Raw genomic sequence first — 17,589 nt, 5'->3', positions numbered from 1 at the left:
CTAGCAATGGACACGATGGACAGAGATAGCCTCCTTCGAGAACGAGTTTGGTCCAGAAGAGAAAGGGGCAACAGAAACACAGTTGTCTGAAAAGCTGCAGGTGTAGGCACTTAAGGTGCCAGCTCACATAAGTGTGGGACTGAGCGTGAGTGGGATGAAAAGCTCTCTTTTCCTGTGGATGTGGGGCAGGGGGCAGACGAGGATGATGGTCTCACGCTGCAATTCTGGCCAAGGGAGGGTGACCCTGGTATAGTGACTTGTTCTTTCTTCCTTAGATCACTTCAACTTTTCATTCCCCTGTTCGATGTTGCAAACACAGACGTGGAAACAGGGATGACTCCTAAGCAAGAAACTCTAGGTATGGTTTCAAACCTGACATTACAAAGTTCCTAAGGGCCTACGGGGCAGGATGTGCCTGCACTCTCTGGGGCAAAACTGGGTGACAGGGAGTGTGGCTACACGTACCAGTGGTGGAGACAGCCCACCATAGGGAGGCGTCATTTTGTTGCATCTCGCTTTACCGCGCGTTGCTGGTACTGCACTTTTTACAAATGGAAGGTGTGTGGCAACAGTAAGCAAGTGTATTGGTGCCACATTTCCAACAGCATTTGTCACTCTGTCTCCTAAATACGTAATTCTCACAATGTTTCCAACTTTTTCATTATTTGTTAGTGATCTGTGATCGATAATTACAACTTGCTCGATGCCCAAATGAATTTTTTTAGCAGTCATGTATTTTTTAATTGAGGTATAAACATCATATTGTTTTTTTAAATATAATGCTAATTTGGGATAGAGGCAAATAAGACGGGAAGTAATGGGAGGAATAATTCCAGAAAAATAATCACTAAGTAGAAAATTAAACTTGCCAGTTTTACAAGAGCTTTCTGAGACAATAAATACTATTTTATCAACATGGGAAAAAAATAAATAGTGTAAACATAACCATCATCTGCACTGAGAAACCAAAAACACATTTCAGATGCGTTACTGTGACACCAGCTTTATCTCAGGTCTGGAAGCAAACCTGCAAGATCTCTGTAACCTCACCTTGTCTGAATACAAGTGGACTGAGTGGGGATGTACTTGCTAGACTACTACGGCTGCCTCCAAAGCATGCCAGCAGACGCAAGGGAAAAAGTTTGAGCATGAAAAGGAAAACAGGGTAAATAGTAGCTATGGGTAAAGGAACGAATTGAATTAATGGGTTATCCGATGAGGGAAACCAAACATTATGCTAACACCTCAAAAGGCCAGGGCAAGAGCTAACACTGGCTCTGAGCTCCATTATACCGCAGGCCTGGAAGGGTAAGGCCACCACACCCGGTTTAGGAAGCCAACAGAAGACTACAAACCTGAGTGACCTCTCCCTGTGGACATTTTGACAGGACGTGATGACACACCAGATAGTTAATTATTACTGAATGGGATTCTAGTAATGTGCAAGTTGTCTTAAACCTTCGTGGTGGTTTTGCTATAAGGAATTTGTGTTTGAAGACCAGGCGGTGGACATGTAATACTGTGGTTTATAGTAAGAAATACATATTGGATCTTGGACTCCAGTTTTTGGCACAGTGCTCCTACCATCCTTGTAGTTTCTTAAGGACTGAGAACCACAAAGATATCTTTTGTTAATCAGGTTGAAAGCCCGAACCTATGGGCTTGGTAACATGCCTCCATAACATACTCGCCATAAAAACCCACAAGGATGGGGGTGGGAGAGCTTCTGAGTCAACATGACAGATCTGGAAAAGTGGAGGGTCCAGCCAGCATGGAACCTCTGTCCCCCTGCCCCATGCAGTTGTTCCATCTAGTCATTCTGGAGTCAGATCCTTTTATAATAAATCCATAATGGAGAAAAAGTGGGTATCCTGAGTTCCAGGAACTTGTTAGAAAAGATGAACTAAAAAGGAAGATCAAGACAAAAGATGGGACTAATTAAGGGAACCAAAATGGTAGATAACAAAAAGTGGATATAAAACCAGAACTGGTAAATCGTTTTTCTGTGGTTAGTAGCACAGCACAATCATAAAAACAAAAGAGGAAATTAATGATTAAGGTTGCCAAGTATTATCTTTTCAAAGACAGCTGGAAAACGAGGAAGGTACTCAACCTGAAAGAAATTGGAAAGCAAAGAGAAAAAGCTGAAAGGGGAAAGAATTAAGAAGCAAAATCAAAAATGTATATGCAGTGAAAAATCTAACAAAAGCTTTTATTGTTAAAACAGTATTTCAAGTTTCTGTGGAGTATAATGAAAAAGGAGAAAACCAACCTGTTGTACAAATTCCAAAGGCACTGGTGTGGCCTGGGTAAACGTTTCAAGGTGAATGCCATGGGCAGGATCTTCAACTATCAAACAGCCAATGTCAAACCACCTACAACGGGATGGATGAGGATTAAGTTGTTGATGTGCCATTAAAAAAAAAAAAGTTACAGTGAATAGAAAAAACTAACCCAAAAACTATTATCGTTCAAACAGGAAATTTTTTCTAATCAATTTTCAAGAAAACAATCCATAAGAATAATATATAAAATTACCTATTAGCTTAATTCCAAGAGGAGGGAGGACACTTGGTAAAATATGAGAAATTTTACATTACCATCTCCATCGTTAATACGTAGCTGATTTGCAAAGTTAATAGCAGATTAAGCTCATTCAGAGGAAATAAATCTTCTCATTTTTGATAATCAGTCTTTAAAAACACTTCAAGAAAACTTTCTTCTATTTAAAGTTACTCATAAATTATAAAAATACATTTTATAATTGCCTTAAGTCATCTGTAACACTACCAGCATTTTAGATAACTAGAATTATGCAACCACCAGATGCCATGAAATCATAAGCCTGAATAACAAGAGGATATATAGAGCAAAAAAAGTTCACTATTTTTAAAAATATGTAGATCTAATAAAGTGTGATGGAAGAGAAAATGAATTAGGTAACTTCTATTTACATATTTAAAGAAACAGCAAAGTAAAATATAGAATAAGTTTTGCTGAGGATTAAAATGATCAGGCATTACATTCTTAGTATTCATATCCTAAAATCTGGTTTCAAAATAACATTAAATCACACTCTTTATTTGGCATACTCATCAGTAACTTGTGTATAACTGTAGTGACTGTTAGGCAAGCACTTGCTGAAAATGAGACTCACTCCAGGTAAAAGTCCCTTGGTGATGCTGGTGAAGACGCATTAGAACTACAAGGTCCTCTTTGTTATCTAAAATTCCATCAGGCTCTTGAGCATGTCAACAGGGATGTGGCTAAAACTGCAACCAAGATCACGCCCTTGGAAACCTCCTGCATTTCTTTCAAGAGTGCTATTGGCCAGGGAAACTTGGGGTCTTCCTCCTCTCCCAAATACTATCCTTCAAGAACTCCAAGGACACTCCCCACCCCACATTCATGGACAATCACCGAGGATCCCTCTCCAGGTAGCTGCTAAAATAACCAATCTCATGTAGCTGCCATTTTGACTAAAAAAGAGCTCAAGAATTGTGATTCCAAGATACTTGAATACCTTTTACCAGCAAAAATCTCAAAACAGAATGTGGGAACAGCCACTCTATTTTACAAAGATAGACTACCTACCACCACCAGTCAATTCACACACAAAAAAGACATTTTAATACATTTAACACAAAACCTAAGATTTCTGAACTTGACAGGTTAATCTCTGAATAAGGATAGTCCATGCTTACACGGGCTTTTGTCCAGGCATGGTACAGACCATGTTAGTTTTCCTCACATAACATGAACTGATATAAAATTCATCAGAGAAGGATGTCTGTACTGGCTCTACTCTTGGTTTTTAGGCGTCAACACATTTTTTCGACTGACTGGCTCTTCCTGGATGGGTATCTTCCCGGCATTTATTTCCTACAGGACCAGGACCACAGCAGAGAGAAAGCAGGAACTGTCAAGTGGTTTGATCCTAGGTTTGCTATTTGCTCTGTATGTTCTCCCTCTCGGCTCGTCTGCACTTTCCTATCACAGCCTTTCCGTCCCCTCCTCTTTAATCCACACTAGAAACCAACAGATTTCCTAATACTACAGTATCCCCTTGAACAATGTGGACATTTAGGTTGCCATGACCCCCTAGTGCAGTCCAAAATCTAACTTCTGACTCTCCAAACACATATAAAAGCCTGCTATTGACGAAAAGCCTTACCAATAACAGTCTATTAAAACATGCTTTGCATGTTTTATAGGCATCATCTACCATATTCTTGCAATAAAGTGAGCTAGAAAAAAGTAAGAAAATCATTAAGAAGAGGGGCACCGGGGTGGCTCAGTTACATGTCTGACTTCAGCTCAGGTCATGACATCACAGTGCACAAGTCTGAGCCTCATGCAGGGCTCTGTGCTGTCAGCACAAGCCTCATATTCCGATCCTCTGTCGCCCTCTCTATGCCCCTCCCCTGCTTGTGCTCTCTCTCTCAAAACTAAACACTTAAAAAATCATTAGGAAGAAAAAAAGGCATTTATAGTACTGCATTCTATCAGAGAAAAGCTGTGTAAGTGGATCAATCTATGCTTTTCACGAGTCAACTGTTTTTCTATCCCTAATCTTCCTAAACGCCACTGTACTGGTTAAAAGGTAATTGGTAGGAAAAATGCCACAGCTAGCTACAATGGGGCAGTTTATGGCAGGCCAATGCTCCCAATGAAAAGGTGGATGAGGTATGTAAACCCTATATGTAACCAAATTAAAGAGCTGTAAAAGCCAGGAGGGCAAAATGGAGTAACGCTCTGGATGGGGAAAACCTTCAAAGTGAGGTGAAGACTTTCAGTTGGACCTAAGTACCACCTAACCTTAATTCAGCAACTCGACTAGAAGTGAAGGAAGCTCATTCATTAAGTCCACAGCATCTCCCAAGCAGTGGGGAAATTGTTAGACTTTTCTCTGGGGTGGGAGGTGCTCAGGACCTGTGACAATGCAGACAAGCTGGCATGCCACCTCAGTGAGCCCTGGCCCCTAGGACACACACACCAGCTCAAGCCATTTTGTGAAGGTGATGCCAGCATGGTATGCCCTGGGAACCTCCCAAGACTCCAAACACACATCTACACAAAGCCACGCCTTCAAGACTGAGAAAGGTAGGTGTTTTTGCCTAAATCACAAACTCCTATGCTTCAAACAAGAAAAAACTTAGAGCTACACAATCTAACGGATAAAGAGTTCAAAGTAATGGTCACAAAAATGCTCACTGGACTGGAGTGCGTAAACTCAAAACATAAAAAAGAACTAATCAGAGTTAAATACAATAACTGAAATGTCAGACTAGAAAGAAGAACAGATCTGTGATCTGGAAGAGAGGGTATCATAAAGCAAAGAGGCTGAAAAACAGAAAGAAAAAAAATGAAGATACATAAAAGTGATCTCTGGAATAATATTAAGCATACTAACACTAGCAGGGTAGGGGTCCCAGAAGAGAGAGAAAGGAGCAAATCCTTCCCTGACCTGGGGAAAGAAATAAATATCCAGGTCAAAGAATCACAGCCCAAAGTAAGATGAACCCAAGGAGGTCCACATAAAAAACATAAATAAAATGTCAAAAAATAACACCGAAAATCCTGAAGACATCAAGAGGTAAACAACCAGTTATATACAAGGGAAACCTCATAAAGCTCTCGGATTTCTCCACACAAACTTTGCAGAAAAGAAGGAAGTGGCATTATAATCACAGTGGAGGAAAAAAAAAAAAAAGCCTACAGTCATGACTATTCTACCGGGCAAGGGTAAGTAGTTCATTACCACTAACCCAGGCTTGTAAGAAATGTCACAGACTTTTCTAAGAAGCAAAGGCCACAGAGATAACACTATAAAGGAAAAAAACTTACGGGTAAAAACAAACACACAGCAAAGGGAGTAGATCAATCACTTATACAACTGCAAAGGTTAAAAGGCAAAAGTAGTAAAACCATATTTACATTAATTAAGGGATTCACGGTAAGATGTAAAATACGACATACAGAAAGGGTGGAGGGATGAGTAAAAATGGAGTTTTTGATTGGTGTAAGTTAAGAGACCGTTAACAGACTGCTATATAGGTAAGGTGTTATATAGAAACCTTATGGTAACTACAAACCCAAAACCTCTAATAGATAAAAAAAATAAGGCTACGTATAACACAACAGAAAGTCATCGGTCATAATGAAAGAACGACACAACTACAAAACAATAAAATGTCTAAATGCTCCAATCAAAAGACATAGGGTGACTACATAAAAAAACAAGATGCATTTATATGTGGCCTAAAGGAGACTCACGTCATACCTAAAGACACATATAGACTTTTAAGTCTCTATGTCTTTTTTAAATAAAAAAAAACTCCACGCAAATGGACGTGAAAGAAACCAAAAAAAACTGGGGGAACAATACTGAAACCAGACAGACTTTACAACAGACGGTAATGAGAGACAAAGAAGGGCATTACATAATAATAAAGGGATCAATCCAACAAGAGATTATAACAATGGCAAATATAGATGAACCCAATAATGGAAGACATATAAGGTGAAATTAGCAGATACAAAGAAGAAATGGACAGTAAAACAGTAACAGTAAAGAACTTTCCCACCCCATTTGTATCAATGGATAGATCACCCAGACAGAAAATGAGTAAGGAAATGGTGGCTTTCAACAACACATCACACCAGATGGGCTTAACTGATCTATACAGAACATTCCTTCCAAAACCAGATGAAAACATACTCTTTCCAAGAGCACATGGAATGTTCTCTAGGATCACTTAACAACCAAGAAGGTGAAAGATCTCTACTCTGAAAACTGTAACACAGCCAAAAAAACCTGAAAACTCAAAATATATAGAAAGATATTCCATGCTCCTGGACTGGAAGAATTACAATTGTTAAAATGTCCGTACCATCCAAAGCGATCTAAGATTCAATGCAATCTCTATCAAAATTCCCATGGCATTTTTCACAGAAAGAGAACAAGACCCTGAATAGACAAAGCAATCCTGAGAAAGAAACAGCATCACACTCCCGGATTTCAAACTGTATTTCAAACAATATATATTACCAAGCTATACTCATCAAAACAGTATGGTATTGGCATAAAAACAGACACACATCAATGCAACAAAATAGCTGACAAACCTACACACATGGTCAATTAAAATTAATTTACGACAAAAGACCCAAGAATATACAATGGGGAAAGGAGAGTCTATAGGATAAATGGCGCTGGGGAAACTAGACTACTGACACCATACACAAAAACTCAAATGGATTTAAGACTCGAACTTAAGACCTAAAGCCATAAAACTCCTAGAAAACAAGAGGGAGTAAAGTGCTTGCTATCAGTCTTGGTGGTGACTTTTTAGATTGGACACCAAAAGCAATGGCAACAAAACCAAAAATGATTCAGTGGGACTGTATCAAACTAAAAAGGTTCTACAGAGCAAAGGAAACCATCAACGAAATGAAAAGGCAACCTACTGAATGGGAAAAATCATTTACAAATCCTTTATCTCGGAAGGTATTAACATACAAATATATTAAAAACTTCAAGAGCACAAAAACCAAATGATTAAAAAATGGGCAGAGGCTCTAGTTTTCCAAAGACATACAGATGGCCAACATGTACATGAAAAGGTGCTCAAAACCACAATGAGATCTCACCTTACATCTATCGGTATGGCTATTACCACAAGTCAAAAAAATAACAAGTGTTGGCAGAGATGTAGAGGAAAATCCCTTGATGAGAATGTAAACTGGTACAGCAGTATGAAAACAATATGGAGGTTCCTCAAAAAATTCAAGCATATGATCCGTCAATTCCCCTTCTGAGTATTTATCTGACGGAAATGAAAACTAACTTGAAGAGATAGATGCACCCCTCACCAATGTTCACTGCAACAGCATTTACAATTACCAAAACATGGAAGCAACCTAAGCACGTCAGTGGAAGAATGAAGAAATTGTGGTATATACACACACACAAACACACACACTATTCAGCCATGAACAAAGAAGGAGAGTCTAAAGGAAATAAGTCAGAGAAAACAAATATTGCATGATCTCGCTTATATATGGAATAAAAAAAAAACTCACAAAGAATAGACTGATGGTTAGCAGTGGGGGGGGGGGTGGTTAAAATGGGTGAAGGAGGTTAACAGGTATCAACTTTCAGTCATGAAATAAGTCGGGATAAAATATATAGCACGGTGACTACAGTTAATACTGTATTGTGTATCTGAAAAATGCTAAGAGAGTAGATTGCGAAAGTTCTCATTACAAGAAAAAAAAATTTTTAATTATGTTAAAAGAAAAGAAGCCTCTTACTTGTCAGGTAGCAATTCTGCGATGAAGTTTTCTACTGACACAGCAATCTGTTTTTCATGGATCACTCCAGTTCGACGCAAACTATCTATCCGTTCCTGGGCACCCTGAATGACAACGGCACAGGTTAGAAGCCATTTCAAGTTACTCAGTATTCTATATACTAATTCATGGTTACATAAGTAATATATACATCTACACCAAACACACCTATATACCCACTGCATATATCCAAAGAATACAGAAGTATAAACAGTACAAGAGTCCAATCATGTTCTCCCTCCATATTAACGTTTACAGAGCACTTTCCATATACACTATTACTCTGGTTGTTACTATAAAATGGATTATTTTTACATTAATGTTCTAATTGGTACTAATTGTACTAATATGAAACTGTGTGCTACTTAATGTTGATCTGTCAAGAGGATATCTTACTGATAAATCTTTTTTTAGTCCTAGTAGTTTTTATTCAATTTGCTCTTGAGTTACCTAGGTAGGCAATCCTATCAACAGTAAATGTTTTTCCCTCTTTCTTCTTATTTCCTTTAAATATAGCCTTAAAATAAGCACCAAAATGACGGTTGATGTATTTTTAACTGCAAATGGATATACTGCACCAAGATTTATTCAGGAAAATGCCATTTATGCAACAAAACTGAGGGGCTGACAATGCTACGTAACTCAATATCATCAATACATATCTTACGATACAAAACTACAAGTTTACAATAAGGTTGCTGTTTACCTACTTTCATCTTAATTACTTCATAAACAGTGATAAGGGAAGTGACAGGAAATGTCTAAAAAGTTAGACAAATGTGTTCTAATTTTTAATAAAACTTGCCATGGAGAATACATTAACCTATTTTTACTATGGGTAACAGAGCTAAGTAGTGATTAAGAAAAAGTGGTCAATGCTTATCAAATGAAAATTTAAAAGCAAGAGCACTTCTAGAGACAACTGAACTGATTTTACAGACAACAGAAATAAAGTGATAACTGCAAGAAAATGGGTAAATCAATTTAAGACATTAGCTTATAAAGATGGATGAAAGAATGAACGAAACTGTAAGAGTATCAAGACTGTATTTTTGCTTACTCTTCTCTCTCCAGTACCTCACATAGTGTCGAACTACATGAAAAAATAAAGGAAGAAGGGTTTCTTAAAAAATTTTATCACTCATGTTAATCTTAATAGTGTAAATTTTCTAGTAACAGTGAATGAGGAGGCACCTATTGGATTTGAAAGAAAACCTAGGAGATGTTATACTGGAAAATGTAAATTTGCCCCAGTTATTCCTCCCAAGAGGAAGTTAGTTATGGTTAAATTCTGATTATGAATAAGTTTAAATAAATGTTATTTTACTGTTAACTCAGTAAAAACTATTAGGAGATTCAGCCCTCTTTGAAGAAGGTATCTCAGCTATGCACAACAAAATATTCCTAGATTTAATGCTTTCAGGAAAATAAACTTGTTCATTTTTTTACTATCCTACCACATAGGGGTTTGTATTTCACAAGGAACACAAAGAGAGGGTTATATGTGCCTCTCTTCTCCCCTGACGTTAAGTATGGCATCTTCTGGAGTCACAAAGACACTTTAAGCAGAGCCCCCATCCATGTTTTGAGAACACATTTTAACTTCATTTTCAGAAGTGTAAGGAATCAAGAATTAGGTACTTTTGAGGCCACAATGAAGTAATGATCTCAAATGGAAGCAATCCACAAAAAGGCCACCAGAGCTTACTGTGTACTCTTAAGAGCTTCTACTAAGCAATTTGGTTTAATCAAAATTCCATACTTCTAAAATGCATGTGGATTTTTATCTGTATCTGTTGAACAGAAGTTATAAAACAGTGGTCATAACTATCATTGGCTTTTCCATACAATTAATGGTTGGCATACATGCTTCAGAAGCTTCCTAATTTTAATTACGGCAGGTTTATTTCCTGAAACACTCTCGTGTGCTTAAAGGAAAACTTGGGTTTAGCTGAGAAAACTCATTTAATTAAAATCTGATGGAGAGTAAAAAATCTGTGTTGAAATTTTAAATTCTAGGATTCTACATTACTTTTCTTCTCATTAGCTCCCTCTGCTGTTTGTGGGGAAAAAATAGTTGATAAATTTATGAAGGATTTTCCTATGTATCAGTTTCTGTGATTTTTGATTTTAAGCTTCTTATTAAATATTATGGAAAAGAAATCTGTATGTCTGAAGGGAAAAAAACCAATAATAAAAATGAATCTGTCAAACACTAGAAAAATCACAACATACTGAGCTATTAATATTATCTATTAATATTATCTAAAAGATGAAGCTTGTCTTGCAGAAAAAAATTTCCATAAGCCTTTCAAAAACAGCACCTAATGATTTTAAGTATCTTCTTTTGAGACAGAGCGAGCACGAACAGGGGAGGGGCAGAGAGAGAACCCCACGCAGCTCTACACTGTTAGCACAGAGCCTGATGCAGGGCTTGAACTCTCGTGAGAGAACCATGAAATCATGACCTGAGCCGAAAACAAAAGTTGGCTGCTTAACTGATGAAACCACCCAGGCACCCCAATTTTAAATCTCTTCTGTGTAATAATATTTGACATAACAAAATATTTCAGACCCATGTTTTAAAAACCATGAAATTTTGAGTTATAGTCCAAATATCACAAGGTGATTTATCTTCAAAAATTATTAATGACCTATCGAGCTGAGAACTCTGTCGGTCCTTTTTCAGTATTGATGAGAACAAACAAGATTTTACTTCATCATTATGTCATTTGTATTCCCAACACTGAACACAGTAATTTGAACTGTCCCTTCAAATGACACTCCAGAGCATTTTATGTTCTGGGGCAATGTACCATATGAACATTTAGTGGGGAGGAGGTAGGTCTCATTTCCCAAAGGGAAAGAACAGAGCCTCTCAAAGGCTGAAGCTGAATTCCTTAAAGCTCTTGGGCTCTCCTGAGACCCTGCAAAATGTTTGTGTCTCCACAGAGGTACTTCTAGACCAGTCTTAAGACCACTGTGTGACTGTGGAGGTACAATCAAGGGATAGTGATGGGTGGGGGGCAGCTAGAGTGCTCTTAAGTGAGCTTAAAAAATCTCTACTCTTCTCATGAAACCGACAGGACGTTAAAACAAAACTGAAAGCAGATCCCACAATGAAAATGTCTTGTGTATCAGACTGCTTACTTGAGAAAATTAATAATTTTAAAAAACATACCCTAGAATTTTTAGTTCTGATGTTTGCAGTTCAGACATCTTGATAAAACTGTTAGATACTCTGAAAAGCACCAAGCACTTTAAGAGCTCACATCTCTGAACCAAACCAAAATTCCTACTCCTGAGGAACTTAATTCTTGTGGGGACACATTCCGAAACACGAATACAAAACAAAATGACACAGTGTATCAGAAGTTGCTGAGAACCACAGAAATAAAATGCAGGACAAAACAAGGCAGTCAGGACAAGCCTTGCCGTGCAGGCAAGATGTGCGTGAAGACTTAAAGGTTTAAAGAGCCTGCCACGCACATACTGGAGGGAAGAACGTCCCAGACAGAGGAAAGACCTAGTGAAAAGGCCCTACAAAGACAAGCAGGCCAGGCAAGTATGAAGAGCAGCAAGGAAGCCACTGTGACTGGCATGAGTGAGTGAGGGGACGACCAGGAGTTGTAGCACCGAGAGAAGAAACAAAAGGCCACGTCAGCCAAACTGTGAGGGGCCGTGGAAGCCACTTAAGGAACGTGGGCTTACGATGAGTGAAATATAAAGTGTTGAAAAAGAGAGTGATGTGCTCTGATGTATGATATGAAAGGATTATCTGGCCACTCTGCTGAGAATGACCTAGAGGGCTACAAGGTCATTACCCTGTCAGGGTAACCGTAACAGCTGGATGGCCTAGTCAGAGAGGATGGCAAGATTCCAGCAAGGCACTGCAGTGGCGGTAGAGACGCGAGAAGTCAAATGCTGGCTGGACACACCATGAAGGCAGGACGAACAAGATTTCTTCATAAACTGAACATGGGGAAAGAGAGAAGGGTGACTCCAACATTTCTCACTGGGGAAGATGGAAAGATAGTGCTGCCATCAATCAACAGAGATGGAGAAGGCTAGGGGCAGACTGGGAGGAAAGAAAAGCAGGTGGATGTTTGAGGCACTCAAGTTAAGATGTTGAGAAGGCAACTTTTACATAAATCTAGTTTACATGAGAGGTCTGTGCTAGAGACAGAAATCTGAAACTGTCAGCACACAGATGGCATTTAAACCCATAGGACACCATGAGCTCACCAAGGGAGGGAATGTAGATAAAGACAAAATCATCAGAGGGAACCAACAAAGGAAGCACAGGGGGATGAACAAATAGTGAGGTGGGGGAAAAACATGTGGAACCCCAGAAGTGAAAAAAACATTAAAGAAGCCTAAGTGTCTCAAAAGCTACAGACGGGTAAAACCAGATGGAGACCACTGGTGACCTGGACAGCATTCTCTGTGGGGCCAGAGATACAGGATTAGCAACTCTTTGGAGAAGTTTTGCTGCAAAAAGAAGCACAAAATAATAAAAAATTAAGGTGATAGATGATGAGTTAAATGAGATAAAAAATTTTGTTAAAATTTCTTTGGTTTATTTAAGGTGAGAAAACTATTTGCATGCTAATGACCTGTTCAGTATTCATTTGCTCTTGCACGTCTATATGCTGGTGGTAAAAAAATGTATGAGAGAAAGGATAGGATTCTTGGAATTTTAATGTCTGAGCGAGAGACAGACAGAGCATGAGTAGGGGAGGGGCAGAGAGAGAGGGAGACAGATTCCGAAGCAGGTTCCAGGCTCCGAGCTGTCAGCACAGAGCCCGACGTGGAGCTCGAACCCACAAATCATGAGATCATGACCGGAGCAGAAGTCGGACGCTCAATCGGCTGAGCCACCCAGGCGCCCTGGATTCTTGGAACTTGAATCCTTGCTAGCTTAACAAAACCAGCTCTAGTTCACTGGGAAGTGGACAGGTTTTACACAGATATAGGAAAAGGTTTTGAACCGTAACAGGCCAAAAGACCAACTATAAAATTTAAATGGTGGTGTGAGTATGCAGTGGTGTGAAATTTCTCTTTAAAACAAGTCATTCTATCATCTGCCCCTGCTACAAACTTGATCACAAGATCCTCTTCCTTCATTATGGAAAAAATAAGACCGCGTCTTCCTTTTGATATTAGTGCTAATGAGATTTTAAAAGTTTCTATACACTGAGAAGACCCTGAAAAACTCTGGTTATACACAGGTATTGTACCTATAAGGTAGGTGCCAGGTAGTCAGGTCTTTAAGACAAAGGAATTAAAAGGATGGAGAAGAGGAAGAATCAAGGCAAGGAAGCTAAGAAAAGCTTTCCAGATGACTGCTAAGTCCCTTCACCAAGTACAAGGCAAAAGGGACATTTGTAGGGTCAATCGAGATAGCACCTGCCTACTGGCACCCCATTAATAGTCGGGAAACTTTCAAATATATTAGACTTCCCCAAACCAGGAAGAAATACATAAGTATAAAGTATTATTTACAGTGAAGTAATAAAAAGCTTAAAGAATTCAAGAGATACTATAATTTCAGTATAAAATGATAAATTACATGCTAACACTGGGTTAAGATCTCTCTTAGCACTAACTATTCTTTGTGTTCTCCACGTGTTTCCTCCTGTCCCATCATCGAAACCTACCCTTTCTTTAAAGTAAAACTACACAACGGTTGTCTAATTAAACACCAAGACGATCAATATTTCAGAATGTAAAAAGCCAGTAGTGCCATAAAGACCAAAGGATTACTATCAGAATTCTGAAAAAATTAGCTTCCAGTTTCTATATACTGAAAAAGTTTTCTATTACTCACTTTTAACCCAGCTGCATACCCGACCGGCTGTGGGGCAATATTGGACTGTCCAGCTTCCCCTATCACCACAGCTAAGCCAAAGACCTCCTGGAAGGCATCTCGGACGGCGGCAACTTTCACTTCTTTATTCGAGGTCACTACGATATCCAGTTCACCTCCAGATTCTACCAAGACAAGAAAAAAATTTCAACTTCAGATTAATGGAATTGTCCTAATTATTGTCATATGCCAACATTACATAATTATTACTAAGCTCACAAAATAATGCAAGACATAGATTATCAACTTCTTTATAGGCTGAGGAAGCTAAGACTGATAAGACCTTGCCAACAGTAACATAACAATTTTGCGATGATGTCAGGATGCAAACCTACGTCTCTCACACTCCGAAATCCTCTTTCACTACACCATCTGCTCTATTAGACACACTTTCACCCTCTAATCTAACAGCATCTTATTCCAAGTGTTTGGACGCAAACTACCAACTTTTCCTGACTTTTAAAAATGAGCATTTAATGCATTACCTGAGACAGTCTAATCTGCAGGCGGGAGATACCGCATACCTTCTCAATGTTCTGAACATCTCATCTGCCACAAATAGAGCACAACAGTTGTTTTCCTGTGAAATGCTGTTCCAGGGTATATTAGTAGATCCCCTTAAAACAGCCATTTTGTGATCAAACAAGCTTGAGAGATGCTCTACACATTTCTCTCTTAGAAATCCACAGGGAGGGGCGCCTGGGTGGCTCAGTCGACTGAGCGACCGACCGACTTCGGCTCAGGTCATGATCTCACGGTTTGTGAGTTCAAGCCCCGCGTCGGGCTCTGTGCTGCCAGCTAAGTGCCTGGAGCCGGCTTCTGATGCTGTCTCTCCCTCTCTCTTTGACCCTCCCCCACTCATGCTCTGTCTCTCTCTGCCTCAGAAATAAATAAACATTAAAAAAAAAATTTTTTTTTAAAAGAAATCCACAGGGAACATTAAGATTCTCAGAAAACCAACAGTTAAAATTCATGGCTTTAACCCAGTACTTTCCATACCTTCCATCTGTTCATGGACTACTTATTTAGCATCTAATGACAGCTCCTACAAAGTCTTCCACAGATGTCAATTTGGGAAATAATGTTTTAACAGCTATGAAAAAAGTTTAATTTTCTATTATGTTGCTCTATTAATTTCACAAGATTTCATTTTCTGGTAAGTTTACACTTTGGATAAAACACATTGCCATTTTTAAGACTGCAAATCACAATGGTTTTCCTGCTTTCAGTTAACAAAGACACACACCTGTTATGCGTAAACTTCTGATACCATGAGGATGATGGAGTTCCCAAGTCCTTCAACTAACTGAGCGATCACAGGAATTAAATACGTGGCTTGTGGAACCCAAGTTACACATTTAGGGTATGTTACAGAAAATGAAAATGAAGGCTGTTATTGACAATAAGGAATGTGTCAGAGTTGTAAAAAAGTTCTGCTCTCAACAAGGGCTGCCATGAAATGTACTTTTTATCTAGAAAATAGTTTACATGGTGAGTCAACTTTTTTATCCTACGTCTCCATCATTAGAAGAAAAAAACAGCATATGCCATAAATAAATGGGTTATCTAGCTATAAATTGTACATCTATTATTGTCCTAATATGCAAGCATATAAGGAAATGGAAGTACCAACACATATAAAACTTGAAATCTAAAAAGGCAAAGAGCAATATGAAATAAAAATTCTGAAACAGTTTTAATACATCACTTCTAAAAACGGTGTTCCATTTACACAGGGTAATTTGATAAATACACCTAATTATTTTTTTAAAACCTCAATCTAACATTTTGTGACATACTGAGTTCAAAGACCTATTTCTAAGCACTGCATACTTTGCCACCTGGCGTTAATGGCTGTCACGAATCAAATACAAAGATCAAGAAAGCGGTTTGTATTGTAAAATATTTTGCCCCAGAGACAATGTTATGGTATGCCCTAATAAACATCTTGTGGAACAGCTGAAAATATTTTCAAAACATCTGGGCTTTTTATCATGAATCTTTCTTCCTATTTAATAGGATGATCCACAGATCCCATCTGTACTAGAGTTTCTTAAGTTACTAAAACCTAAAAGCATTGAGTCTCACAGGAGAGAACAAATACACTTTTTTTCCTAACTTTTTCTCCATGTGGCACCTATCTCTTGACTCTAGCTGAGTACCATTTGATTAAACTTCAGCTCAAAAGGCTTCTCAGCCTTTTTTTGATGAGCAGTGCCACCTTTAATAACGACGACGAAAGTAATTTTAAGAATTCAGGAAGCTAAATTGTGTTAAAATCCATTTCTAATACTCTTGTGCCTTCTTGATACAAATGAAACTGTAATGATTTCTAGAATATTCCCATAAAAATTTTTTTTTTGAATTTTGTTAGAATGGTCTTGCTTTCACCGTCACTAAAGAGTTGGCTTTTTCACATCAGTTTTACTGCTTTTTATAGTTAACTGATTAAGACTACATATTACGTTACGATATTTGCTGGGAGACAACTTATTTGATATTTTCCCCTGCAACCCGACCCCTTTCGTTTTCTGCCTTTTTCATGATGCCACGCAGACCACTGGCCTGAAAAAAAGCCCAGGATGTGAGTCCTGACTTGATTAGCTTTGTCACCTCAGGGCAGTCAATGAGCTTGTTTTTTCACGGAAAAACATTTGCCACCTCAGGGGGCTTGTTGTTATGGTAAAATAACTGCTTTCACAGTCTAACACAGTACCTGTTAAAATAGCAAGAGCTTCAAAGATACTAATTGCTTTCCTTCCCTCATTCAAAACAATATATATGATGCATTAATTATGTCAAACTTGATTATTATGAATACGTGAAATCAGTATCTATGACAGGGTCCAATTTCTAAATCCTCTGGCAGTTACAAACACAAAGAACAATTCAGCTGATTTAATACTTGCTTCAATTTTCTATTTCCAGAGAAGCAAGTGGCTAAGTGTAAAAACAAATTGAACATGGGTTCAATCTAGCTCCACCAAATTGTATACGACCTACGATAATAATCTCTCCTAACCAAGGTTCTTCATCTCCAACTTGAAGCAAATACTTACCCTGCAGAGGTCTTATGACAAGTACTGCCTGGCAGAGCAACCACTTAATAAAGGATACTCATTCCAATTAGGTCCTGTCCTTTGACATTTACTAGCCAACCACCAAATATCAAGACTCCTGAAAGCTACTAACTTTTCCCTTGCTACTCAAAATCTCTGTTCAAGTACCTGGTGCATGGCTCTGGCTTTTGTTATCTTTAATAGAATTACTAATAATTGGTCACTGATCCTGCTAACGATTATGCTTGTTCACATATTAGAACATGTACCTTCAAAATTAAACAGCATGGAACATGTATGTCTATG

At 38.4% G+C, this 17,589-nt stretch overlaps 1 protein-coding gene and 1 long non-coding RNA gene across 4 annotated transcripts in view; one reads left to right on the top strand and one right to left on the bottom strand.

The window, feature by feature from the left end:
- The window catches only part of LOC128315083 (uncharacterized), a 65,310-nt gene extending 64,439 nt beyond the window's left edge, over window positions 1–871 (top strand). The window contains exon 4 of the long non-coding RNA XR_008297483.1: window positions 276–871. This is a non-coding gene — a long non-coding RNA (uncharacterized LOC128315083). The remainder of the gene's footprint in view (window positions 1–275) is intronic.
- PRRC1 (proline rich coiled-coil 1) overlaps window positions 1–17,589 on the bottom strand; it is a 34,837-nt gene that overhangs the window by 5,612 nt on the left and 11,636 nt on the right. For all 3 annotated transcript variants that reach the window (XM_027076784.2, XM_027076785.2, XM_053220446.1), the window contains exons 6-8: window positions 14,186–14,349; window positions 8,317–8,420; window positions 2,273–2,375 (exon numbers count right to left, since the gene is read on the bottom strand). In XM_027076784.2, the coding sequence (XP_026932585.1) occupies window positions 2,273–2,375; window positions 8,317–8,420; window positions 14,186–14,349 (371 nt within the window). The remainder of the gene's footprint in view (window positions 1–2,272; window positions 2,376–8,316; window positions 8,421–14,185; window positions 14,350–17,589) is intronic.

Source organism: Acinonyx jubatus, chromosome A1, assembly GCF_027475565.1.
Source record: "Acinonyx jubatus isolate Ajub_Pintada_27869175 chromosome A1, VMU_Ajub_asm_v1.0, whole genome shotgun sequence".
NCBI classification, from domain to species: Eukaryota; Metazoa; Chordata; class Mammalia; order Carnivora; family Felidae; genus Acinonyx; species Acinonyx jubatus.
This window is presented reverse-complemented; position numbering and strand designations above follow the sequence as displayed.